We start from the raw sequence: 22245 nt of genomic DNA on the forward strand, positions 1-22245 counted from the left end.
ACTATAGTTGCTGCACTGTAAATTAATATTTTATTGTATATATTCTTAAAAGTCTCACTATCAGTTGAACTTGAAAGGTCAATATAGTTTGTTCAAGGAACGACAACATAAAACTAATTAAAAAGAAAATTGTTTATTGTATTCAGTGACATGTTTTATCTTATCTTATGTTTTACATATATTTAAGAACACTAATGTTTGCAGCGTCAAATATTTCTTCATGCTGCCATTAAAATTGTTAAGACATTGATACAGTACCAAGGAACATCATTGCATTTCATTCCATTGCATGGAATTTTATCTGGAAAAATAGTAATAATGGTAGAAAAAAATAATATACCAAATATTTTTCAAATGCAGTTGAACTTGATCTAAAACAATGTTAGTCCAGACAGAGACAGTAGAACATTTAGTTTACATTGTTATTACTCGAGTATGCAGAGTCAATCATGTCATAGTCCACCTTTATATACACAACAACTAGTTAGACCACAAGGAGTTTTTAACTGGTTTGGAAACAGTCTCAATTTAATACTGATTCCTCTATACAATCTATATAAACAAAAAAGACCATCAGCGAGAAGATTTGATATTTCTTTATGGTTATTCTTAATGCCTGCCACCAAGTCAGATTCCTATTGAAAACCATGGAACAGACGGAATGATGAAGTGAATACAGTACCACTTTTACGTTTCATGAGGCTGATGTACAACCATATATGAAAGGATCATTGTTCAACTATTTTTGCACAACAATGTTGCAGGCAACGGGGCCTCTAAAGGTAAACCCCAGGTAGAACGTGATGTTTTCATTACCATGAGGCACTGAAGGTACATGAAGAGGCACCATACTGAACTTCTTTTTCTGAGGGCCCTCAAGGTACACCACTCCATCTTCAGTCCATCCAGAAACACATTTTAGCATCTTGGCAATCTCAGGCTTTTTCCATGCCTCACCTCTAAACCACTTCATGCGTTTCTCAGAGACTGAGATCCCCTTTGTGACGCTTTCAAACTTTTTCTTGTGGACAAATTTATCCAATCCACTCCCACTGCCCAGAAAAAAATGTGTGTAAATCCTTCTTTTCCTCTGAGGCATGTCCTTCTTCTTGATCCAGTAGTTTTTTTCCATGTGCTCAACAGCCATTTGCACAATCTCATATTTGGTTTCTTTCTCACGCTGTGTGTCATGATCTTCTGGCCAGAACAGCAAGGTAAGCAAGAACAGGGCACTTGGTAGACATTTCCTTTTATCAGATGGGAACTGACGACAAAGTGCCTGTAGTTCTTTCAGAGGAGCTACCTTTTGAGTCTCTGGTGACAGGCAGTTCAGAGAAATGTGGGCCACTATGTAATTGACAATATCCCTTTGGCCAAATTTGGCCTTTAGTGGATTGCTGGGGTACAGAGAAAGGATGCTCTGTAGAAGACATACTGCATTCCTATGGTCAGTTAGCTTGGAGAGGATGGATGTAATGTTCCCCCCACCAAGATGATAAATGATCATGCGTTTTTGGAAAGGAGTTAGATTGGCTGGGATTGGTTGCCCATGTTTTAGGAGTGCAGCAGAACAAGATTCACTGAAGTATTTGCCATACTCCGAAGATCTTTTTGCCAACCATGTCAGTGGATGGCTTCTCTTCTCTCCAGGATTTTCAGGGGTCTCTTCTTCATCTGTACTGATGTCTGTCTGGAAGTAACTGAGGTCTTCTGAAATCCATTCCAAGGCATCTTGCATCGTCTTGTTAAGGTTTTTCAAACGGCCATGAAATGGTTCCCAAGCATCTTCAACTTCCTTTGGAATGTAATCTGTTAAGAGGTACCTCATACACTCCGAATGACCATTGGCTCTGTTTGCAAACACGTCCAATGAAGAGATCAGTTTGAGCAGGCTGCATCCAACTTCAACCTCAGCAAAATACCCTGAACTGTTCACATTTTCCATATCTGCGTCAGCTGCTTTCTCACATTCTTGAAAACACTCAATGGCTTTCAGTGCAGTCTCCACAGCATTTGCTGTGTTCTGGGCTGTCTTTGGTACATTATCATTGTCAATAGCTTTGCATTTAGCTTGGAACCATTTTCTGTACACCTGCCCTTTAGTGTCGAGTATGTATGAGTTGTTGGGCAGCTGTTTGGCTGCAGTCTCTGCCCAGTATTTTGACTCTTCAAACTTTTCATAAGTATAATGAAGACGAGCAAGTTGTTGTGCGAAGAATGGATCTTGATGGAAATGCTGGAATGCTTCCTTGAGCAACTCAATTGCTTTGTCTGGGCGTTTCTCATTTTCACACACATGCTCAATCAGAGGAGAGAAAAAACTATCATATTCGTCTCCTTTGCTTATTCTGGATCGCCTTATGAAAAGTGCTCTCAAAAATGACAGATATTCGTCCCTCCCAAATCTGTGCTCAAAAAGCACATTCTCGCAGAGCAAATCCATTGCCAAATTGCTTTGGGTCTGTTGGTTCCCCAAAAGTTGTTGGAGAATTTCTTTTGCAACTAGTGGGTGGATGATTCGGATTGATTCGATGTGCGTCTTATCATCTCTAAGGTGCAAAAAGACTAGTTTAGCCTGATCACTGAGTGATTTCTCAAATGCATGCTGGCGAAACCTTTCCAAGTGAAAGGTTAAGGCAAGAAAAGCTTCACAATGGGACTGAGAGATGAAAGAGTTTTGAACATAAGTGTTCAGCAGCGCTACATAGAGAATGAGGCGAGTCACAACAGAGTCATGGTCAATGCCTTGGAGCAAATTTTTGACAAACTTTCGAACATAATCCTCAGTGAATCCTTCACTCATCAAAACAAATGTCAGGATGAAGTTAGGCTCGTACTGTCCCTCAAGTACTTCTCGTTTTCCAGCAAACTTTTTCTTCTCTTGAGCAGACAATTTGTGAGTGACAGACACATTCTGTAATGAAGACTCCTTGCATTTACTCTCTGGATCATGGGATCGTCTGCAGGACAACAAAATGAAACAGAGAGTTCCATTCTGGATTCTTTTTGTGTTAATGCCAACCTCTAGTTCATTCCTGAGATCATCTAGATATTCTCTGTCTGAGTCTTCAATGAGGAGCAGCACAGGAAGACACCTCTGTGGATCTTTTTCTTCATATTCTCTTAGTTCAACTGCATGTTGCGCAACAAGAGGAGCTGAGTATGAAGGCTTCACAACTGCACACCTTAAATCTTTCCTGTTGTTCCACAGCACCTGTCTTGCCACAGTGCTTCCACCACTTCCTGGATGATGGTAGATGTTTATGCTATTCACTGGAGTCTGATCTGCATTCCATTTCAAAGTCTCTTTGAGAAGTCTGGAAACATCGCCATAGGCATCTCTTTCAATTACTTCTCCAACATACTTGTTCTGAGCAAGCCAGAAATTCAACCAGTTCACTCTCCCACCACGGTAGAACTGCTGTTCAATGTTTGCTTTCTCCTCATTGATGAAGTCTTCGCTTGTTTCATCACAGTGGTCGACAGTCAGAATCTCCAGAGAATACATCTGTTCCTCTACTTGTGTTTCAAGAAGACATGTCCCTTTCACAAAGACAGGCAAGTGTTTTCTGACTAATGCTTTTATAGGTTGTATTTGCTGCAGAGTTGCATTAATGTGACTCATTTTCATCCCAACAACACTGGAATTGTTAAGAGCTTCTGTTCCACATGACACCTCTGCAAAGCTTTGCCACTTCTGGAAGTTTTTCTGTGATTCACAGATGCAGATGATGTCTTCATGGCCTTCCATGTCTCTGAAAAACTCATTAAAGGTGAGCAAGAGATGTTTCTCAACTGGTGATGTGAGAAGATAAATGACCTGGAAAGTCCCCTTTGGCAAGATTTTTTTACAGATCAAAGACACAGCTTCACTAAAGAAGGTCATTTTTGTCTTGATCCAAGTCATTTCATCACACAGAGTTTCATTTCCTTTGAAGTCAGTACGGCCATTACAGAAGATCCAGCTAGTTTGCTCGAACAGATGCAGCTGGCTTGTGAATTCTTTGATGGTCATGTCACCAGATATCCTATAGCTCTGCAGAGAATGCATATTCGCTGCATGATGCTGAAGGTACCTGCTGCAAAGACCTGATATCTTTGAGTCTGGGTCAAAGTCAAAAACACAGAACACGTTCATGTTAAGCAGCCAGTCAATGGAACAAAGGTCATCAGGACTGAATTTGTTTGTGACAAGTATGAACCATTTCTCCTTTTCAATGAATTTCTTCCCACTTGTCATTAGCATTGTGAGTTTTCTTCCAAGGTCTTGGCAGAAGTCTGGGGCACTGAGGTACTGACTTTTCTCTGCTTCTTCTCTTTGAGCATCCCGATCTTTGACTCGCTGGTAAAAGTCACCTAGGGCTTTGTCGCTCACCGGCTCCGTTTTTGAACCCACCCTTCGCAGAATCGTTTCTTTCTCAAATTCTACTTTGTTAGTTGACTCTTTGAAGTTTGGCAGACGTACTGCATACACTTTGTTGTTTACAATATTTACTGAAGGCACAATGTCAACCTCTACCACATACCTCTTTTCTGTACTTTCTCGACCTATGACCTCAATGAACCTTGGAGGCCGCACACACTGGCGTACATGCTCATGGTTAGAGGAGATACTCCTTTCAATGTAGTCTAAAGCATCTACATAAATGTCTTTCTCTTGTACAGGGATACCAATGATCTCACCATGTACGTGTCCTGCATCCTCCTTGCTGTCCATCACACCAAAGTGTATTGTGCCATTTGTTCTAATATTCATACAGCCTATTGCAAATTTAAGGACCTCTTTGGCAAACTTAGCTTGGAGTCTTGTGCGATCCAATGCAGCAGCTACCGAAAAAGACTTAAATTCATGGCATGGAGTTGTCAGGTTAAAGGCACCTGATTCAGGTTGCAGGACTGTGTGCTTTACATATATAAAATCAATCCCTTCTTGATCAAATGGTCGTGGTCTGCAGTCTTCCTTCGAAGTCGACACAGGAAGCTCCTGAGCAGTTTCTTTCTCCTCTCCATCTTGATCTCTCTCAGACGTCTGTGCCGGAGGACCTTCACTTGTAGGACACTGAACTGATTTCTGATTAATGTTTTTCTGCTCCAATTCAGTTGTTTTGCCACTGGTGGGCCTTTTCTTCTCTTGAGACTTTTGCTTGGAGTTGGTGAGCTCATTTCTCTTTTGAATAATCAAATGAGCAGGCCCTGGTTTCATACAAATTTTTGCTGTCAAAAAGTCCTCATTCAATGTAAGAAGGATATGTCCATCTACTTCTGCATCATAAAGTTTTTCTATGTACGGCTCCTTCACTCCAATAGATCTTAGCCAGGAGCTTACTTGAGATTCAGTCCAATTCTTGGGTGACTGCTCAAGTTCTTCAGCTGTACAGTGAGAAAAGACAGAAAAAGCAATGCATTTGATTATAGATAACAGAATCAGAGGAGGACTATAGTTATATTACACACCTCAGACATATTTGGGATTTGCAAATTTAGAGATGTTTGATAGTAGCACATACTTTAAACAGTATTCACAATCAATTCGGTTTCCATTTTGATTAGATTCACTATCGATACGATTAGTCACATTTCAGTTACAATACCAATTTTGCTTAGATTAGACTAATGCTGTGAATTGTACAGAGAATCCTTGCTTGATTAAAAATATTAATGTTTAGGAATTGACCCTGTACTGTTTACTGGCAACAGTCACAGGTCAGATGATTTGGGCTCCATTGTAATTAGCAATCCGTCATGACTATGCCTTCATAGTTCCTTTGTATCCCCTCCAACAGGGCAGATATTTCCAGTCACAGATGCCATATTTTCTGACACTGATTTTCTCTCTTTAGTATGTATCAGCCTCTATGCCTTTCGATCTCTGGAGCCCAAATCACTGCACTTCGCGGCCTGGAAAAAGCTACACACATTGGTGGCTTTGTTCATTTGGCCTGCTACAAGTAAATAAAGGGTACAATATGGCCATATGGCAATAATATCCAAATTGCAGAAGCTGTCATTTTTGTAATAATTAAGTACTGTAGTCCTGAAGAGATGCAATAGCCTGCATATGTTCCAGATCATCAAAACTTAAAATGTTTTTTCAGTGAAAATTAAACTTTGATCTATTCTACTCTATTTTTGAATCATATCACAAAATCTGTAAAAATAATCGCAAAATGATTAGATGGAAAATCTAATTATTAAACCCAACCCCGGATCTCAATACTTTCCACCTTCCCGTTGATGCTTGTGGCACTTGGATGCAAACCTATTATTTCCTAATGAAATCTTTAAAAAAAAAGTAATTAAATAGTAAATATTTTTTTGTCTCATTAGGGGAGCAGAACACATTGACATATTATGACCCTTTAAAATTGATACTGTAACTGTTTTAACAAATGTAGAGTTGTGTTTCTGGCACACTCTGCCTGCTGTGACTGGAAATAAGGTTAATGAGAATGTACAGTGAAACTGAACCACACCGTGTGGCCAGTTTGGCATTGCTGTGTTTTGAACTGGCTGTTGTGCCTCTAAAATAAAAATTGCACATTTCCTCATTTCAAAGCAGCAAACAATACAAAGTCACGTTAGTGTCTTTCTCTCACAAATATATTTGGAACCAGAGATGTTGTGTGTTGGTATGCTCAGGTTGCTGTATAATAGTTGTGTGTTTTCTGCGACAGAAAATAAATAAAAAGTTGCTGTTTAACGCTAGCTAATTAGTTAGAGCTAGGAATCAGGCTACAGACACTTAAAATAGCCTAAAAGAGATCTCACAAAAATGTTTGAGAGCTGGAAGACACAGGTCCAACACAATCAATCTGACTGCATTTTCTCTTTTTGAGTTTTTAATTTTTTGGCCAAAAAAAATCACAAGAAAGAAAATACTGCCTTCTAAATCTAATTAAAGGTAAAAAGTATTACAGCAAAATCTTCTTAAAGAAGTTATTGTGCAAATGGTCCCTGTCAATGTTTTACTATTATATATGATGTTGTTGGATTAATTACTGCTGCTTTTTACTGCTGTAATAAGGTTGGCCAATGTGGCCTCGCCCTAAAAAAAAATCCATGCCTGTAATCATTTTATTTATTATATTAAAACTTTTTATTTATATACCAAGTTGGTACAACTTTAAAAAGCCATTTAAACTGTCATTTGAGAAAAAGTCATTTATGTGTATATATTATTAATATATAATAGCAACAGGATATTGTAAGTTGATTATTGTTTCTTGCTATACTGTGCCTAGTGTTTCACCATATTATTACGCATATCACATCTCATACGGAGGACCAAATTGAAATTCATAATAGTGTTTGTATAGCCAAAAATATGGTGCACAGTGGAATATTTTAAGCACTTTAGAAACAGAAGAAAACGCATGAGCATACATTACTGGAAAAAACTCGTCACTCACCCATGATTTTCTTTCTCCTTCATTATCGACTTTGTTGTTTACTTGTTTTCATCTTCCATCTGCAAACGGAAACATTATACAGTTACATTCAGGCCATTGCCATCTATATAATACCTACCCCACCCACAGCCTGTTCACCCTGCACTGTACTGCGGTCTACACACTACAGCCTGCAGAACAGATTCTTTACTCAGACTTTAAAACTCCTCCACTCCTTTGTAGCTTTGTAAGTGTAATACAAAAACCCTCACAAGCACAACAAATAAAAGAGCGACCATTTGTTCTTACCTTGGAGAAATACAGAGAGAAACCCGGGTTTTCAACGTTTTCTGTTCTTGATTTAGTCTTTGAAACAGTGAAACGAGGGGCTTCTGTTCCTTCACTCGACCGCCGTTTTCTATCGCCTGGACTGCCTACTGCCCGATGCACCCACTGCGCATGCTCAGTTGTTCAAGTTTCGTTTCTAAGTAAATGTAGGTTTTTGTTTTTTTAAAGATAAGGCTTTATTGTTGCAAAACCGGGAAGAAGTAACAAGAGGAACCTATTTTAAAGTGACTACAAGCTAGTTCTGTTCTGTTCTGTTAATGGTAATTAAAGTATTTACTTGATAACAGAACCACTTTGCTCACAGAAGTTAGAAGTAAGGTTATGAATTGACCTCTCTTCAGAGATACATCCAATTTGAAGTCTAACACAATAAAATGAAAAAGGTTTAGTTAATGCATATAAAAGTTACTGTAAATTGCAGCAAAACCACTGACAGCATTTCAATTTAGAATTAATGAATTTACACAGAAAGCCAAAAGACACAGGACTAGTGAGTCTGACAGCTGAATATTGAACAATATGTAGTTAAACCAGGGATTTACCATTTCGGTTGAAAACTGAGTTAATGTGGTTCAGAAGTAAACAGGCAGGGACCACCTGAGCAGTAAATTAACATTTATGAACCACGTTATGAAACTATGTGAGCCTCGCCCCAGCATTAACAATGACTGTTAGATGATAATCTAATCGTTGACCAGCAGGTCAAGTCACTGGGCGTTGAGTTTTAATGATACATCAGGAACATTTTTTTATAAACCTATTCTAGACAACACATGAAAAGGAAATGTGGTGAATCCTTACCGACAACTTCCACTGGGTCCAGTTTGCAGTCCTTTAGCAAAGGTCTGTTAACAATGCACGGATTAAACCAATATTGATATTCTCCTATGCAGCATATTTTCCACAGTGTTTTACATCCCGATATGCAAGTCTGGGTTTAGATATATTAAATGTGTGTCAGAGTGTGACTTGGTGAGAGTGCAATGATTCACAAACTGGCTCTGTGTTACTGTGCTGGTCCTTTTAGGCAGTGCCTGCTTTATTTACCTGTATTAAAAAAAGTCCAGTGTGTAGGATTTAGTGGCATCTAGCGTCGAGGTAGCAGACTGCAACCAACTAAATAGGCACTAAATATCCATATTTTCCCAATTGAGATGCAGCAATCAATAAACACACAGATTTTTAGTATAAAAAAAAATAGAATTTAATGTGCAAGTCATTAACTCACGTTTGACACCCTTAAAAAGTTATTTTACATGAGAGTTCTGCAGCCTGACCTCTAATCTCATTTTTGACTGCATAATCACATAGAATAAAATTACCTACTGTATTCAGACGCCACCCTGAACACCCTTTGGAACAGTCCACTCTTATCGTGTCAGCACAATTGATTGACAAAAGAGAAGCAGTCTAGCAGCATTAACTGTAATCAAGCACATTTAGCATAGTTAATTTTATAGATCTGTACCCATACAGCACAGTGATATTTAAAAAAAAAAAGGCACATCGGCCACATTAAATGATTTATCATCAATGATCCAAATTCTGAATCAGTCTATACAAAAATATACATACAGTATCTGTGCAGTGAACAGGCTCACTCAGAAATACAACATTGCACAATAAAACTACCCAAGTGTTCAACAACATCCAGACATGTTTCCCACAATAGAGGCCAAATATTTTTGGGACAAACACATTTTCTTTTGGACATGCCACTATAAAGTAAAAAAAGAAAGATTCTCTTTGCTCAGTCCTGCTACAAGATAATGTTCAACAACACCCTGTTGGTTGTCCGAGTTCCTTGAGGCAGAGACAGACTTGTGGACGGTTCTGTTGGGGAACATGTTAACCCAGGTGAGCAGAAGGCACTTAACTAAGGGTGCAACCGCTGCGCCCGGCAGTGGATCCCAGGCACTGCAGGCCTGGTCCTCACCAGCTCACGGTGCAGCAATTGAGTCCCACTTTGTGTCCACTCTCGAAGGCGTTGCTCCCGTCTGTGCTGGGTCCACCTGACTCTGGTCCAGTTCACACTGGTTCACTGTTCAGTGTAGGAGAATCTGGCAGAGTGTGTACCTCAGATGGACTGGATTCTCTTTGTCTGAGAGGATCTGTAGGTGATTCTGAGGCAAATGTGGGGTTCACTGCTTCAATGTGTAAGTCAGTCTGTGTGGACAGTGCTGGCGCTTCCGGCTGCACTGTCTGAACTGGCAAATGTGAGGATACAGGCTCATCTGGTGATGTACAGGGCACTGACTCTGCAGGGGTTGTGTGAGAGACCTGCACAGGCTGTGAAGAATGTGTAGGTTCCTGGGGTTGTAAGGAGGGTGATGATGTGTGTGTTGGCAGGTGTTGAGTGCACAGCTCATTTTGTCTCTGTGGTCCAAAATATGTGTACTGGGCTTGTGTTTTTGCAAGCTGCTCTGCAGCGGAGTAATAAGGCAGGAATGGCCTCTCAGATGCACAGGTCCGCATTGCCAGGTAGGTGTGCATTAGGAGGTGGGGGAAGCGGGAGGTGAAGTAGGAGACAAAGTCATCAGGGATGGAGCCCAGAGTCTCCTGTACTTCAGCAGGCAACTCTCGGTAATGGTGTTTCTGTTGGAGGAAGGTCAAGCGTTAAGTCTAACAGGAAAGACCAGTTTGTTTTAAATACAAAACATTACGGTAAGTTCCTACCTTGTTTCTCATCGCACGCAGCAGGTCTCTGACTGACCCGCCCTTATAGGAGCGAAATTTCCGCAGATCTACCGAAGAAAGAGAAAAATAAAAGTCCATGTTATCAACCACAGAGTGAATCCCTAATCATTATCCAACAAGGAACCAGTAAACAGGAAATCCTGAAATGATGCAGCTCTTTTTTTTTTTTTATTTAGCTTGATACCGAAGTATCCAAAGTTGGACTCATCAGTACAGTTTTGGAAATAGTAGAACAAAACAACATCTGGGGCCAGATGTATACAGTAAGCCATGCATACACCATCTCCCAAATATTAACCAGCATTTATAGAATCAATGTGTCACCTTATACTGACTTTGGACGAGGCGTACACAGTGTATTCAAGAGACAGCTGCAGGTCATATAAGTGGATGACATCACTGATTGTGTTATTTCTGAATTATTTATGAATGATTTATCTATTTATTTATATTTGAGCCTAAAGTGGTCTACGCCGCCTTATAAATCTGCCAAAAAAGAATGTGTATGCATATTTCTGTATGAAGAGTTTTAAGCATCTGGCCCCTGGTGACTTTACTGTTTTATAAATGTTGTAAACTTTTGTTATACCTGTATATTCTATTATTAATATGCCATGCACATAATCTCACATGTATCAGTCTTTCTGCCATCAAAAACTTTGTCTGGTCAATAAAACAAAAGGTTCAAAGAGAACCAGTTGAGGTTGTGCTACTCAGAGTGTGGCAATGCAGACAGGAAGCAGCAGGCTTACTTAACCACCCACTGCATTATTGTGTTGTGACAGGATTCAGCATTGAGTGCAACACACATGAAAGTATTTCTCCAGCTAGCTCTAAAGTGAAATCCTACCCGAGTCAATTTGTGTAATGCTATACTATAACAGGCGACACCAGGAGCTTGTATTTGACATGCCAGTCTTATACCTGTCTGCAGTGGCACTGTGATGTGCTCTCTCCAGTCACCCTTGACAACAGCCCTCCCTCCTCTCTCCAGCTGCCTCACGATTGGTCCGTCCAGCGGCTCCTTTTCTATTCTGTCGCTCACATCCTGCAAGCAAACACAAAAAACGTCAGTAAATTTCCACTAATATGCCAGGCAGTGTTATTCTCATTCAGAACATAACACACTTAATTTAGAAGTGAATGGGTCCCATTTGCACCAATGAGGGTGCAAGCACAATCCCCTGAGTGTTTGGATATGAACGATAAATCTATTATACAGTACATCTTAGTTCTGTAGGTTCCTATGTGGCTGTAAAGACGTAAACTGATGGTGGTTTTCAAACATCCTACAAGCATTTGGAGGTAACATTGCCATGCATCAGCTCTTCTCACTGCCTAAGGTGTGGTTTGAGTAAGCAGAGGTTTAAACCACATCGGAGGAAGCCAGAATGTGCGATCTTTACAATGAGCAGTTAAATTGTCAAATAAGCAAAAAAAACAAAAGTTGACCTGAAAGAACTGCAGCTCCTTCTCCAGGCTCCAGAAGAAAGGGTGTTTGAGTACACTCTCAGCTGAAGGCCTCCTGTGGGGCTCCATGCTCAACATCTGCTCTATTAGATCTCTGGCTACAATGTCCCCTGAAAAATGACACAAACATGCTGGTTTTGACTATGTGTTTTTTCACTTAACAAAACTAAATTATTTCTAGAAATTCATACATTTTTGTCATCAAATAACAATCTCCACAGCTGTACTAAACTCTTCTTACAACCAATCACACAATAATCCACACCACCCTCTACCTGCCCGTACTGATCTAGATAACTACCTTATTGTTGTTGTACACTATAGGAAACAGAAGCAAAAGTTTAGTCCTCACCATGTTTGTCTGTTTGCAGATGGTCGAGGCTGTATGTGCCCAGTAGGATGTTTGCTTGCCTCTGCAGAGACTTGCCAAAGGGGTGACTTCCCTGAGATACCACGTAGTAGAACACACAACCAGCAGAGAAGATATCAACAACGCAGGTCTGCAAGGGACAAGAGAAGAATAAAGGATGGAGGAAGTCAGTGTGGTATATAATAAAAACACATTCACCACCAACAAAATCTGTGTACAGTGGGGGTGTAATGGTATGTATATTCATCGCAAACAGTTTGGTATGTCTCTAATTTAGAGAGAGGTGGAGGATTGGGTTAGGTTGGGTCCTTGTGTGCATTCTGTGTCTGTTCTGCCTGCCTTTAATAAACAAGCACAAACTGCACTTATTCAGGAATTATGAACAGGTCAGAGTCTTATGATGGTGCATTTCTGACATTATTTATTTTTGTTGTTAATTTTTTCCTATTGACAATATGCCAGTATGTACATCAACTGTGAAAATGATGGCCACTAAGCCACAGTTGAATGTTTATATTTTTCTGGAACAAACCCACTCTCAGGAGTTCATTAGATGCCGTTATGTTTCAGTGAACAGCACCAACATGTTCTTTTATTGGCCCATCATTTTGTGTTTCTGTTGTCAATTCTGACACCCAACATAATTTAAGCCACCTAGGAGAGCTGCTATGCTACCACTGACTCACCGGGTTGTCTTTGCAGTCCTCACTGAGAACCTCGGGGGCGATCCACCCCTCAGTGCCCGGCACCCCAGACCTTCTACTGAAACTGTGGCGGCCCACTGCCAGCTTCTTACATAAACCAAAGTCTGAGATCATGGCCCGGACCCGACCGTGGGCGTTGGGCATGGACACAAGGATGTTGTGGGGTTTCAGGTCTCTGTGAACTGAAGGAAAAAAACAGAACCACAAGCTGTCAGTTACTTCAGTGGTGTGGATATTGTCTAGCAATACAAAGCAGACAATAATAATAAAAACAAGAAAGTTATTTTGTATTCAGTGATGGATACCTATGTTTAGAGAGTGCAGGTGGGCCAGTCCTGACATGGTCTGCTGAAGAAGCATAACTGGCTCTAGTCCATGACGGTCAAAATCCTTCCTCTCCACATACTAGAAAAGACGAAAGACCACAATTAGTCAAGTCCAATAGTTATAACAGGATGTCTCATTTTCACATAGTTTGAAGATGTGCATCTCAATGATAAAGAATGCCAGCTATTTTCTACACTCACAGTACAACTGCATGCTAATGACACAAAAAATGTAATGCATCGTGAAGGAAACACCAATTAAAACTGGGCTGCTATCACCAAAATACTACACAATTAACTCAACTTTTCCCAGACTTGGAAAAGGTGCTTAAGTGATCATTCATTACCTCCTGAAGTGAGGCAGCACACAGCTCAATGGCGATGTACTGGAACTGACGGTCCCTCTCCGTGCAGAAGTAGCGGATGACGTTTGGGTGCTCGTCGGACTCCCTCAGCAGCTGGACTTCCCGGTCTGCAAAGCTGAAGCACTCTGGGAGAATTCTCTTCACTGCCACTGGACGGTTGTCAAACTGACCCCTTGTGGAGAAACAATGGAAGTACAACATTGTAATATTTCTTCAGTATTTTACAAATTAAATTATGAGTAATTGTTGACTGGTTCAGACTTACTTGTACACAATGGTGCCCTCAGCACCGTGACCCAGGACCTCTTTGGGACGGAAAGTTATGTTGCCCACTCTGACAATATTGGAGTCTTCCTCTGATAAGACAAACAGGCACTGGGTTAAAAATGTTACTCAAATGTTAAACAAGCACCAACAAAGAGTGTTTGCAATGTAATCTTAATCTCTCAGTCCTTGCCTCCATCTTCATGCTCATTGGCAGAGCTTCCCAGCTCAGACACAGACAGGTTGGAGTGGTTGGAGGCGCGAGGGGTGACGTTGGGGCTGCTGTGGTCTGAGCATTCGGAGCGAGTGCGGGCCACCTCAAGATAGTCGCTCTCTGGGACCAAGCCCAGGCCCACATCTGCAGGGGGGAACGGCTGCTGTCTCTGGAGCAGCTCCAACCTCTCCTCCATCTGCCTCTGGAACTCCTGGTGCTGCAGCTGCTGCTGCTTGTGAACACTCTGTGGTGAGAGAGGAGACTATGTGTGAGGCTTTGAGAATATTAAAACTCTTAATGAAGTTGTCAGTATGTTGTTTGATCCATCCAACACTTTAATATTGCATATTGTAATATGAATATTGTATTCAGCACTTGACGCTTACAGTCTTGTTTCTACAAGATTTTCTGTAACCACTAAGTGTTTGCAGGCACCCAACAGTCCACTAGGTGGTGCCGTTTGACTTACTTTGGGGTAGGTAATCACAAACGCCACCCAGCCAGCCAGGAGGAAAGTGGAGAAGATGATGGTGGCCATGTCTTTGAGCATAGTGTCCACAGGGGCCTCTGGACGTACAGTGCGACCACTGGTCCCAGGTTCTTGGATAGATGTTTCAGGCAGAGGAGAAGGGGGGCCATCATCCATGCCACTGTCATTCACCTTCTGCAATATGGTGGGAGGAAGAGAGTAAGAAAATCTGCTGTTTTGATGTTGATGTTTTAATGTTTTGATAGCTGAAAATTCTTCTAAACAAAAATATCTTGTGAATCACACACACACCTCCTCAACTTTCTTGTCAGTAGTAGGTGGGATGACGTTGCCTTGATTGCGAGGGAAGCTGTCAGGGAACTTCTCCAGGATCTTGGTGTGAGCTTCGGGGGGCGTCTCATGATGACCTGAAATGCAGAAATGAGTGAACATGTTAATCATCATCATTATCATCAGAATCAGAGCTATAAAATGACACCACTGAATTCAGTCGTGATACTTTTAGTATTTATAGGTTTCTGTTTAAATAGCAAGGAAACGCTTTATAAAAAGGTTTTAAACTTATATTCACATGATTCATTTTATCTTCCAGCAGAGGGCAGTCTCAGGCACAGCGGCCCATTCAAGGCACTGGACTTGTGGTAAAAAGTATCAAGAGTTTCTTAGTGCATAAATTGTTAGTGAAAACGAGACTTCCTTTTTATGAAGTGGACCTGAAACTCTCCCTCACCGAACCAGGAAATTAATCAGAGTATCTCACTCGAGATATTAAGTTGTGATTAATGTACCTATAAGCAGCAGGTAGTTCCTCATGAAGTTCATACGGTTTCTTTCCCGGAGCGCAGCATTGAACTTGACACTGGTGCTGGGTGTGATAACACACTCCTTGTCCTCCTCAGTCTCCTGGCTGTCAGGACCCTCCAGCATGGGGAATGTGCTGCCACGAGGCTGTGCACACACGCACACGCGCACACACACACACGCGCACACACACACACACACACACAATACACACATACACACATACAGGAAATTCAGATGAATTCAGATGAATTTCCTGCCTCACAAGATTACAAAAAGAAAAAAACTTAAAAACGGCCCAGAAAGGCAAAGTGACTTGAGCTGGGGCAAGCCAAAACACAACTAGAACAGGATGTATTCTTGCAAACTCACTTGCATACCTGGAAACCACTAACCAAAAATGTAGGCTGATTAACAAACAATAAAACAAGTAGAGTACTGCAGGGAATGTTCGATTACCTTTGCACACATTTTAACGGCAAACCTACATGTTTTATGTTGGTATCTTACTGACAAGGAATTCATTTTTGCATAAATGAAGATATACATGTAACTGTCACTCACCACCACAGTGACTCCATCGTGCACCAGCGAGGGAGAGGCATACAGACTGGTGGAGTATTTACCCACATACAAAGTGGCCCTGAAAAGGGAAAAAAAAGCACAGTAAACCCATTGCCTGCTTTTTTTTTAAAAAAGTACACTGTAATTTCATACTAAACTTAAGTATGACAGATTGCAATCTCGACAATCTCTGACAGATCTGGAGTGTATGTAATTTACCAATTCAAAATGTAGAACTATTAGAGTTCCCTACCATCTCTGTAAATAGGCAAAACTTTCACAGAGGTTCAACCACTGAAAGCCGTTAGTCCTTACCAGCAGAAGCAGGTGTAAACCCATATATATAAAAGTTAAAAAACAGTACTGCAGTGTGAAACCAGAGCTGAAACCAGGTCCGTCAGCACCCACTTCTTAGTTACTACGTGTTGAGACTCCATCCCATCATTAAGCAATCTCACATCTTACAAAACAATACCTTGATTTCAGGCTTTCAGTCATTTATGCGCCTGTTATTAATGGGTAGAATGTTCCAACACGTTTAGAAAAGTGTTGGCCAATGTGTTTCTCCCGAATGGTATTCTAGTTATAGTAGAAACAATCATGAATATAAAAGCCTATAAAAGTGGACACTGACAAAAAAGTAGGGGACTCATTCCACTCAGTCTGCTTACATGAACTTGTTTTTAGGTTTCTTCTCTTTAGGAAATGGGTATTTCCACTGGGTGATGCGGCCAACCTCTCCAGACATGAAGGTGAGATAGCGCAGGGTTTCCACGGCCACATTAGTGTGGGCAACTTTGCGGAGGCCCTCTCGCTGCCAGATATACATGGCCACCACCGGCGAGTTATAGTTCTGCACCCACTGAACGTCTCCTGATTCGCTGTCTACAGTCACCACGAGGCCGTCGCCGTTGGACACAAAGTGAGCCATCTCTGTCGGGGTACCAAAGAGCAAACAAGTGATTGGCATCATCGGACAGAAACAACAAAACAGAAGAGCCAGCGTGTCTAACGGTCTTACTGTATTTGGTGTCGTCGTCGGGAAGGGTGGAGGCGTAGTCAGAATAGGTGGCATTCCAACGCAGCTCTCTGCTCTTGGTGTCATACATGGTGATGGTATACTCTAACAGGGATAAGAACAACAATGGCATATTCACAACATATCTAACATACACAAAAGCCAGGCGTGGAGAAATCCAGCATATATGCTGTGGGGTGACAAATTGAGCGCTGACTTGACACCAAGTTAAGGATTTATAGTGTTCAACTGCAGGGCTTTCATGCTCCAGGTCTACAATAATTGTTCCACTTCCAGCCTAAAGCACAGTGGGAGCTGGTCTTGTTGAGGCAAAGGTGGGGACAGCAGTAGAGATGAGCAGTAGGTAAATAAGGGTTTGCCAACACTTGGGGATGAGAGCATGCAAGACAAATAGGTGTGTTAATTAGCCAGATTAAAATCAACAAATCGAATGGGATGGGCTGCAGTGATAATCTGACCAAGATAAGGCTGGCCAGGTTGGGAAAAAAAAATAGCTGAGCTTGTGTTTCTGGATTGGTCTTGATTTTACCTGTGCGTCCCAGATAGAGAAGGGATGAGGACGGACACAGCATCTCAGCAAAGGAGGACGTCAGGGTCTGCTGTTTCTCACCAGTCAACAGGTCCACCACATACCACAGGTCCTGCTTCTTACCTGTACAAGAGCCAATATGAAAGCAAAATGATTTACCTTTGGCATGATAACAGCCTTTATGATGCTGCTGAAAAAGCACATCATATTTTTCACTATGCATGTTCTGTATTTACTTAATCCTGCTATTCAACTCTATACATGTGTGTATAAATTGGCTTTTTGTGGTGGTTTTCCCTTAACAGAACTGAGGGTCTAATGATTAATAAGACAAATTTGTGATTGTGGTCTGTCTAAAATAAAACTGACTGGAGAATTTACAGGAAATTATCAAACCGACCAAAAAGGTGCACTGGTGCCAAGCCCAGTAAAGCAAAACAACATGCAGCCATTGATTCCTGACAGCAATGGGTGTTGCCATTCTTTAATTAAACGGCAAACCCATCATGGCTTTCTCTTTGTAAGGGCATCTTGTACCTTGTCAGTGCAGGGAGTGGCAGTAATATCCTAATCATAGATTATTATAAATGAATGCAAAAAACAACCAGGGAGTGTTTGCTTCGTTTAAAAAACATCCAGATGATGAAGGAGGAGGGTTTAGCCTGATAATTCCTTCAAACGTGGGATATAACGATTCACGATACTGGAGTCACAATATGATTTTCTCAAATCTTTTTTAACAATGAGATGAAGATTATTTTACAGACAAAAAAATCTCGTCTTTATCAAATTATATAATATTTTTAGTTTTTGTTTTTAATATTGAGGTAGGGTATAAACTGTGCAAAACATGCATATATATATAGACTGCAAACTATACTTGGCAAAAAAGATTCATACATGAACAGATTTACAGAGCGAGAATTTGAGTCTGTAGCACTTTCAGACCTTTGAATCTCAAATATGCTTTGTGCCAGCAGCAGCTTCAGTTGAATGAAAACAAAAGCTTAGCTGATAATGACTGCAGGGATGCAAATGTCAGCCGCTTCCCTTTAAACAAAGACAAGCAGTCACTATGGTAGATTACCTTTCCCCTGTTAACTGTTGTAAATTCAAATGCGCAAAGGCTGGGACAGCAGGTTGAGTGGAATCGAAAGGTAGAATAAGATATTCGGTTAAAGCCAGATAAAACCAGCTCATTTATGGATAAGGAAACTACGTAACAATGTGTTTAATCAAAAAGGTGTAATATAATATTACCCATGTAAAGCACTCCATCAGAGCTGCGACAGGGAGAAGCTTGGACCAACTCAGGGATAGTGAACGGTAATTTCTGTTTGAGAAAAATGAATGAATGAACATTAGATAACCACAACATGCTGTGTGCTTTGACAGTATACGGGGAGCAAGTCGCATACACCACCACAGCTGCAACTTCAGTGTGACAGTGCATGATTTCAGCATGCCTTATATATATATATATATACACATACACACACACACACACACACACACACACACACACACACACACACACACACACACACACACACACACACACACACACACACACACACACACACACACACACACACACACACACACACACACACACACACACATATGGTGAGAGGATACGTTTTTCTATAGAACAGGGAACTGAGCAGTGTTTCTTAAAATAAAAAAAAAAAAGTGGGTAGATTATAGTTTGTGATTAAATTATTTCCTCTTACTGTGAGGCCTTCGTTGTTCTTTCCTCCCAGAGAGTACAGGCTGCCATCATTGGGGTCAGGCAGAAAGGCTGGTCTAGAGGAAATATTTAAGAAGATGCATTACAATCTCTAGACCAGTAAAGGGAGTGACAGATAAGACAAGCTCAACAGGTTACCATATCCATTTGCATTCACCATCTTTTGTTAAAGACAGGTGCAGTGCACAAGGATATATACACCCATGCAGGAAAACAACTCAAAGGTACGTACTCTGCCACATGTGTGGGGACCTGAAGAACTGGATCTGCGAGGAGGGAAAAAGAGACAAGACGCAATTCAGGACTGACGAGAATATTAACCAACATTGGAAAGCATGGCCAGCAGCTGTTGAGTAAGAGAATGACATGAATATTGGTGACATTCAACTGAACACAGAACACAAAGTCCAAATGAAAACGAATTCCCTTGGGGCAAACATGCAAGGCAAACAGCCATGCCTGCAAACAGCTTTGTCAAGACTAGCATATAATAACAAAAAAAAAAAGATTCTTTAAATGACCTCATATCTTCTAAAAAGTACTATGACACCAAATATCCATCGGACACAGTGGTCAAGGTTGGTACAGGAAGCAGATTTTACTGTTGTTCAGATACAATGAAAAAAAGTTTGTTCTGTATTTAAATGTTGGAAATAAATATGTAAGAATGACATGGCAAAACGTATCTGGCCATGTTACGAATTTCCATCCATTAAATGGCCCCTCAAGGACATTTGCTTAAAAGGACCATCTTCTGTTTTTGCATATTAAAGCGCATTTACAACAAGTTTCATACATCTTTCATTACTGCCCACCATTTTGCTGCCTACAATAATTTGCCCTCCCCTCTGAGCAGCTATTAGCGTTCATTCAGAGGAGAATGAAAATGATAATTTGATTGAAAATTAACTTAAATAACGTGATCCACTGAAGTTCTTGTCTACTTTTTATTTTATCAAAGTTAGATTACTGTTGTGTTTAGGCTAGGCATCTTTCAAATTAGTCCATGTTTAAAGTCACTGCAAGTTGATTTTGATACCATATAACATGCCTGGCAACAAATGGCTGCCTGGAAAGAGAGAAATTGCATTCATCCACATATAAAAACCTAAAAAAACAAACAAACTGATCAGCAATAATGTAGAAGGTTAAACCACTACAATAGCTCTTTAAGATAAGTGCCACAGTGTGAAGCCCAAACTTTCATTGCTACTAGACAAACACACACCTGCAGTGTGAACATACAGGGCGTGGACCAGATGGTGTCGATCTCTGTGGAGGTGCCCGAAGGGGTCAACAATAGCAGGGGAGGGGAGGCGTAGGATTACTTGAAGGTGGTCAGTGACTATTGTATTCAAGATGCACCCGCATTCATTATGTGTAATTGCAGAGGGTGGCGAGGAAACAATGGTTGTTTATGTTGCCCACAAAGACGGTAACTCTGGTTGGCTGACGTACAGTACAAATACATGTTCGCAAAGTCAACACAGCGCGACAAGCAAACAGTGAGAGGATATGCATGTGGGCTGAGCTGTACTGTCTTGGTCCAGGGAAAAGATTTATGCTTCCCCCTCATTACGTGGGTGTACAGTTGCCCGACTGGAGCACAACAACAGGTGTGCGGAGCCTGGTACAGAACTGATCAAATTTATATTCAACAGCTCTTCCAGAAAAACAGACGATGCGGAGGAAGCAGCCTCTGCCTCAGATTATTAATGACTTGGGTATTAGTTGGACCTAACCAGGACTCGCAGGTTCAAAACAGTAATTTTACTTAGTCAGAAAAATTTGGTGAGCCTGTGGGAAAATGTATGCTTAGAACAGGAAACATCTTCGATTATCATACTATGCTTCTTTTTCACAGCTTTTACAGGTTTTCCAATAACCCAAGCATATAGTGCCTACATTAACATGGTAACCACAGTACATGCTGCGTATGCAGGTGATACTGCAGCAAAGTTGCTTAGCCTTGCCCACTCTGACCTTGATTACAGGCTATATTTGCCCCTCTCTCAGTTAATAATTACCCAGTTTCCATGCCTAACAACATCTCACAGCGTTTCCCTCAGCTTAATCCCATTTCCTATGAGTCTAATAATACCAAAGAAGAATAAGTATAAAGTATAAATAAATATGTAGTTTTTTGACAAGATTAATTACATGTATCTGCCTTTAAATAATCAGAGTTCAATTAAGAGATTTTAGGTCAATTTAGGTTTAATTTCTATTCCTAGTCTACTATGAGGGGTGGTAATGCATCCAAATCCTTTGTTTTAACATAAGATATAATAGACTTAATAGAATTCACTCGATACAGCAGCTTCAGATACAACACATAAGATAAGAAAAAGAAAATAATTTTAGTTTTTTAATTTTAGTTATGTGGACACCCTTTTGTTTACATTAGGATCACAGAGACTACCTATAAATAAGATCAATAGACCAACTCGTCAAGTGGCAAAGCATTGATGTGGCATCAAAGTTTCACATGTGTTGCCCACATTTGTTAAATTCTTAACTTAAATACAGTCTTATTGTTGTGTTCTACTACACCTTTCATGACACAAATTAACATGTTTTCCCTGTGGCAACACACAAAAGTATCTTATTCAGCATGTAACCTGAGTACGGAACTGTGCCTTGAGTAAAAGGCATACAAAGAAAAACTTGACAAGGAGTTACACTCGACTCTGTTCCTCTCCTCTTACCTTCTTTCAGGGTCCATTTGATAGAGCCTGACTTCTTGCTAACAGCGTGCAGGTTTCCATCCAGTGTGGACACAAAGAGCAGGCTTTCAGGAAGGGAAACTGTGCTAGCACTGCAAAACCCCTACAGAAACACACACACACACAGAAAAATCAAAATCACTACAAACAATCACATCTCTAATAAGCACTAAAATATCACACACGTGTATAGTGCACAT

The 22245-nt window shown here is 40.7% G+C and overlaps 2 protein-coding genes across 8 annotated transcripts in view; both read right to left on the bottom strand.

Moving 5' to 3' along the window:
- Positions 1-7847, bottom strand: part of samd9l (sterile alpha motif domain containing 9 like) — a 24590-nt gene extending 16743 nt beyond the window's left edge. Inside the window, exons 1-3 of one of the 3 annotated variants that reach the window (XM_051388893.1) lie at positions 7698-7844; positions 7410-7468; positions 118-5370 (exon numbers count right to left, since the gene is read on the bottom strand). In XM_051388893.1, coding sequence (XP_051244853.1) covers positions 740-5370; positions 7410-7413 — 4635 coding nt within the window. In that variant the 5' untranslated portion in view covers positions 7414-7468; positions 7698-7844 and the 3' untranslated portion in view covers positions 118-739. Of the gene's footprint in view, positions 1-117; positions 5371-7409; positions 7469-7697 lie in introns of those variants that run through there. The other 2 variants (XM_051388892.1, XM_051388890.1) reach the window with 2 other exon arrangements.
- The window catches only part of ern1 (endoplasmic reticulum to nucleus signaling 1), a 36403-nt gene that overhangs the window by 8832 nt on the left and 5326 nt on the right, over positions 1-22245 (bottom strand). Inside the window, exons 2-22 of one of the 5 annotated variants that reach the window (XM_051388898.1) lie at positions 22028-22148; positions 19552-19585; positions 19303-19375; positions 18830-18902; positions 17570-17692; positions 17023-17124; positions 16673-16934; positions 16002-16080; positions 15425-15584; positions 14928-15043; positions 14616-14810; positions 14126-14390; positions 13934-14024; positions 13651-13840; positions 13283-13382; positions 12960-13159; positions 12256-12403; positions 11886-12013; positions 11358-11481; positions 10413-10480; positions 8916-10331 (exon numbers count right to left, since the gene is read on the bottom strand). In XM_051388898.1, coding sequence (XP_051244858.1) covers positions 9765-10331; positions 10413-10480; positions 11358-11481; positions 11886-12013; positions 12256-12403; positions 12960-13159; positions 13283-13382; positions 13651-13840; positions 13934-14024; positions 14126-14390; positions 14616-14810; positions 14928-15043; positions 15425-15584; positions 16002-16080; positions 16673-16934; positions 17023-17124; positions 17570-17692; positions 18830-18902; positions 19303-19375; positions 19552-19585; positions 22028-22148 — 3219 coding nt within the window. In that variant the 3' untranslated portion in view covers positions 8916-9764. Of the gene's footprint in view, positions 1-8915; positions 10332-10412; positions 10481-11357; positions 11482-11885; positions 12014-12255; positions 12404-12959; positions 13160-13282; positions 13383-13650; positions 13841-13933; positions 14025-14125; positions 14391-14615; positions 14811-14927; positions 15044-15424; positions 15585-16001; positions 16081-16672; positions 16935-17022; positions 17125-17569; positions 17693-18829; positions 18903-19302; positions 19376-19551; positions 19586-22027; positions 22149-22245 lie in introns of those variants that run through there. The other 4 variants (XM_051388901.1, XM_051388899.1, XR_007882068.1 and 1 more) reach the window with 4 other exon arrangements.

The sequence above is a fragment of the Dicentrarchus labrax genome, unplaced genomic scaffold, assembly GCF_905237075.1.
Source record: "Dicentrarchus labrax unplaced genomic scaffold, dlabrax2021, whole genome shotgun sequence".
NCBI classification, from domain to species: domain Eukaryota; kingdom Metazoa; phylum Chordata; class Actinopteri; family Moronidae; genus Dicentrarchus; species Dicentrarchus labrax.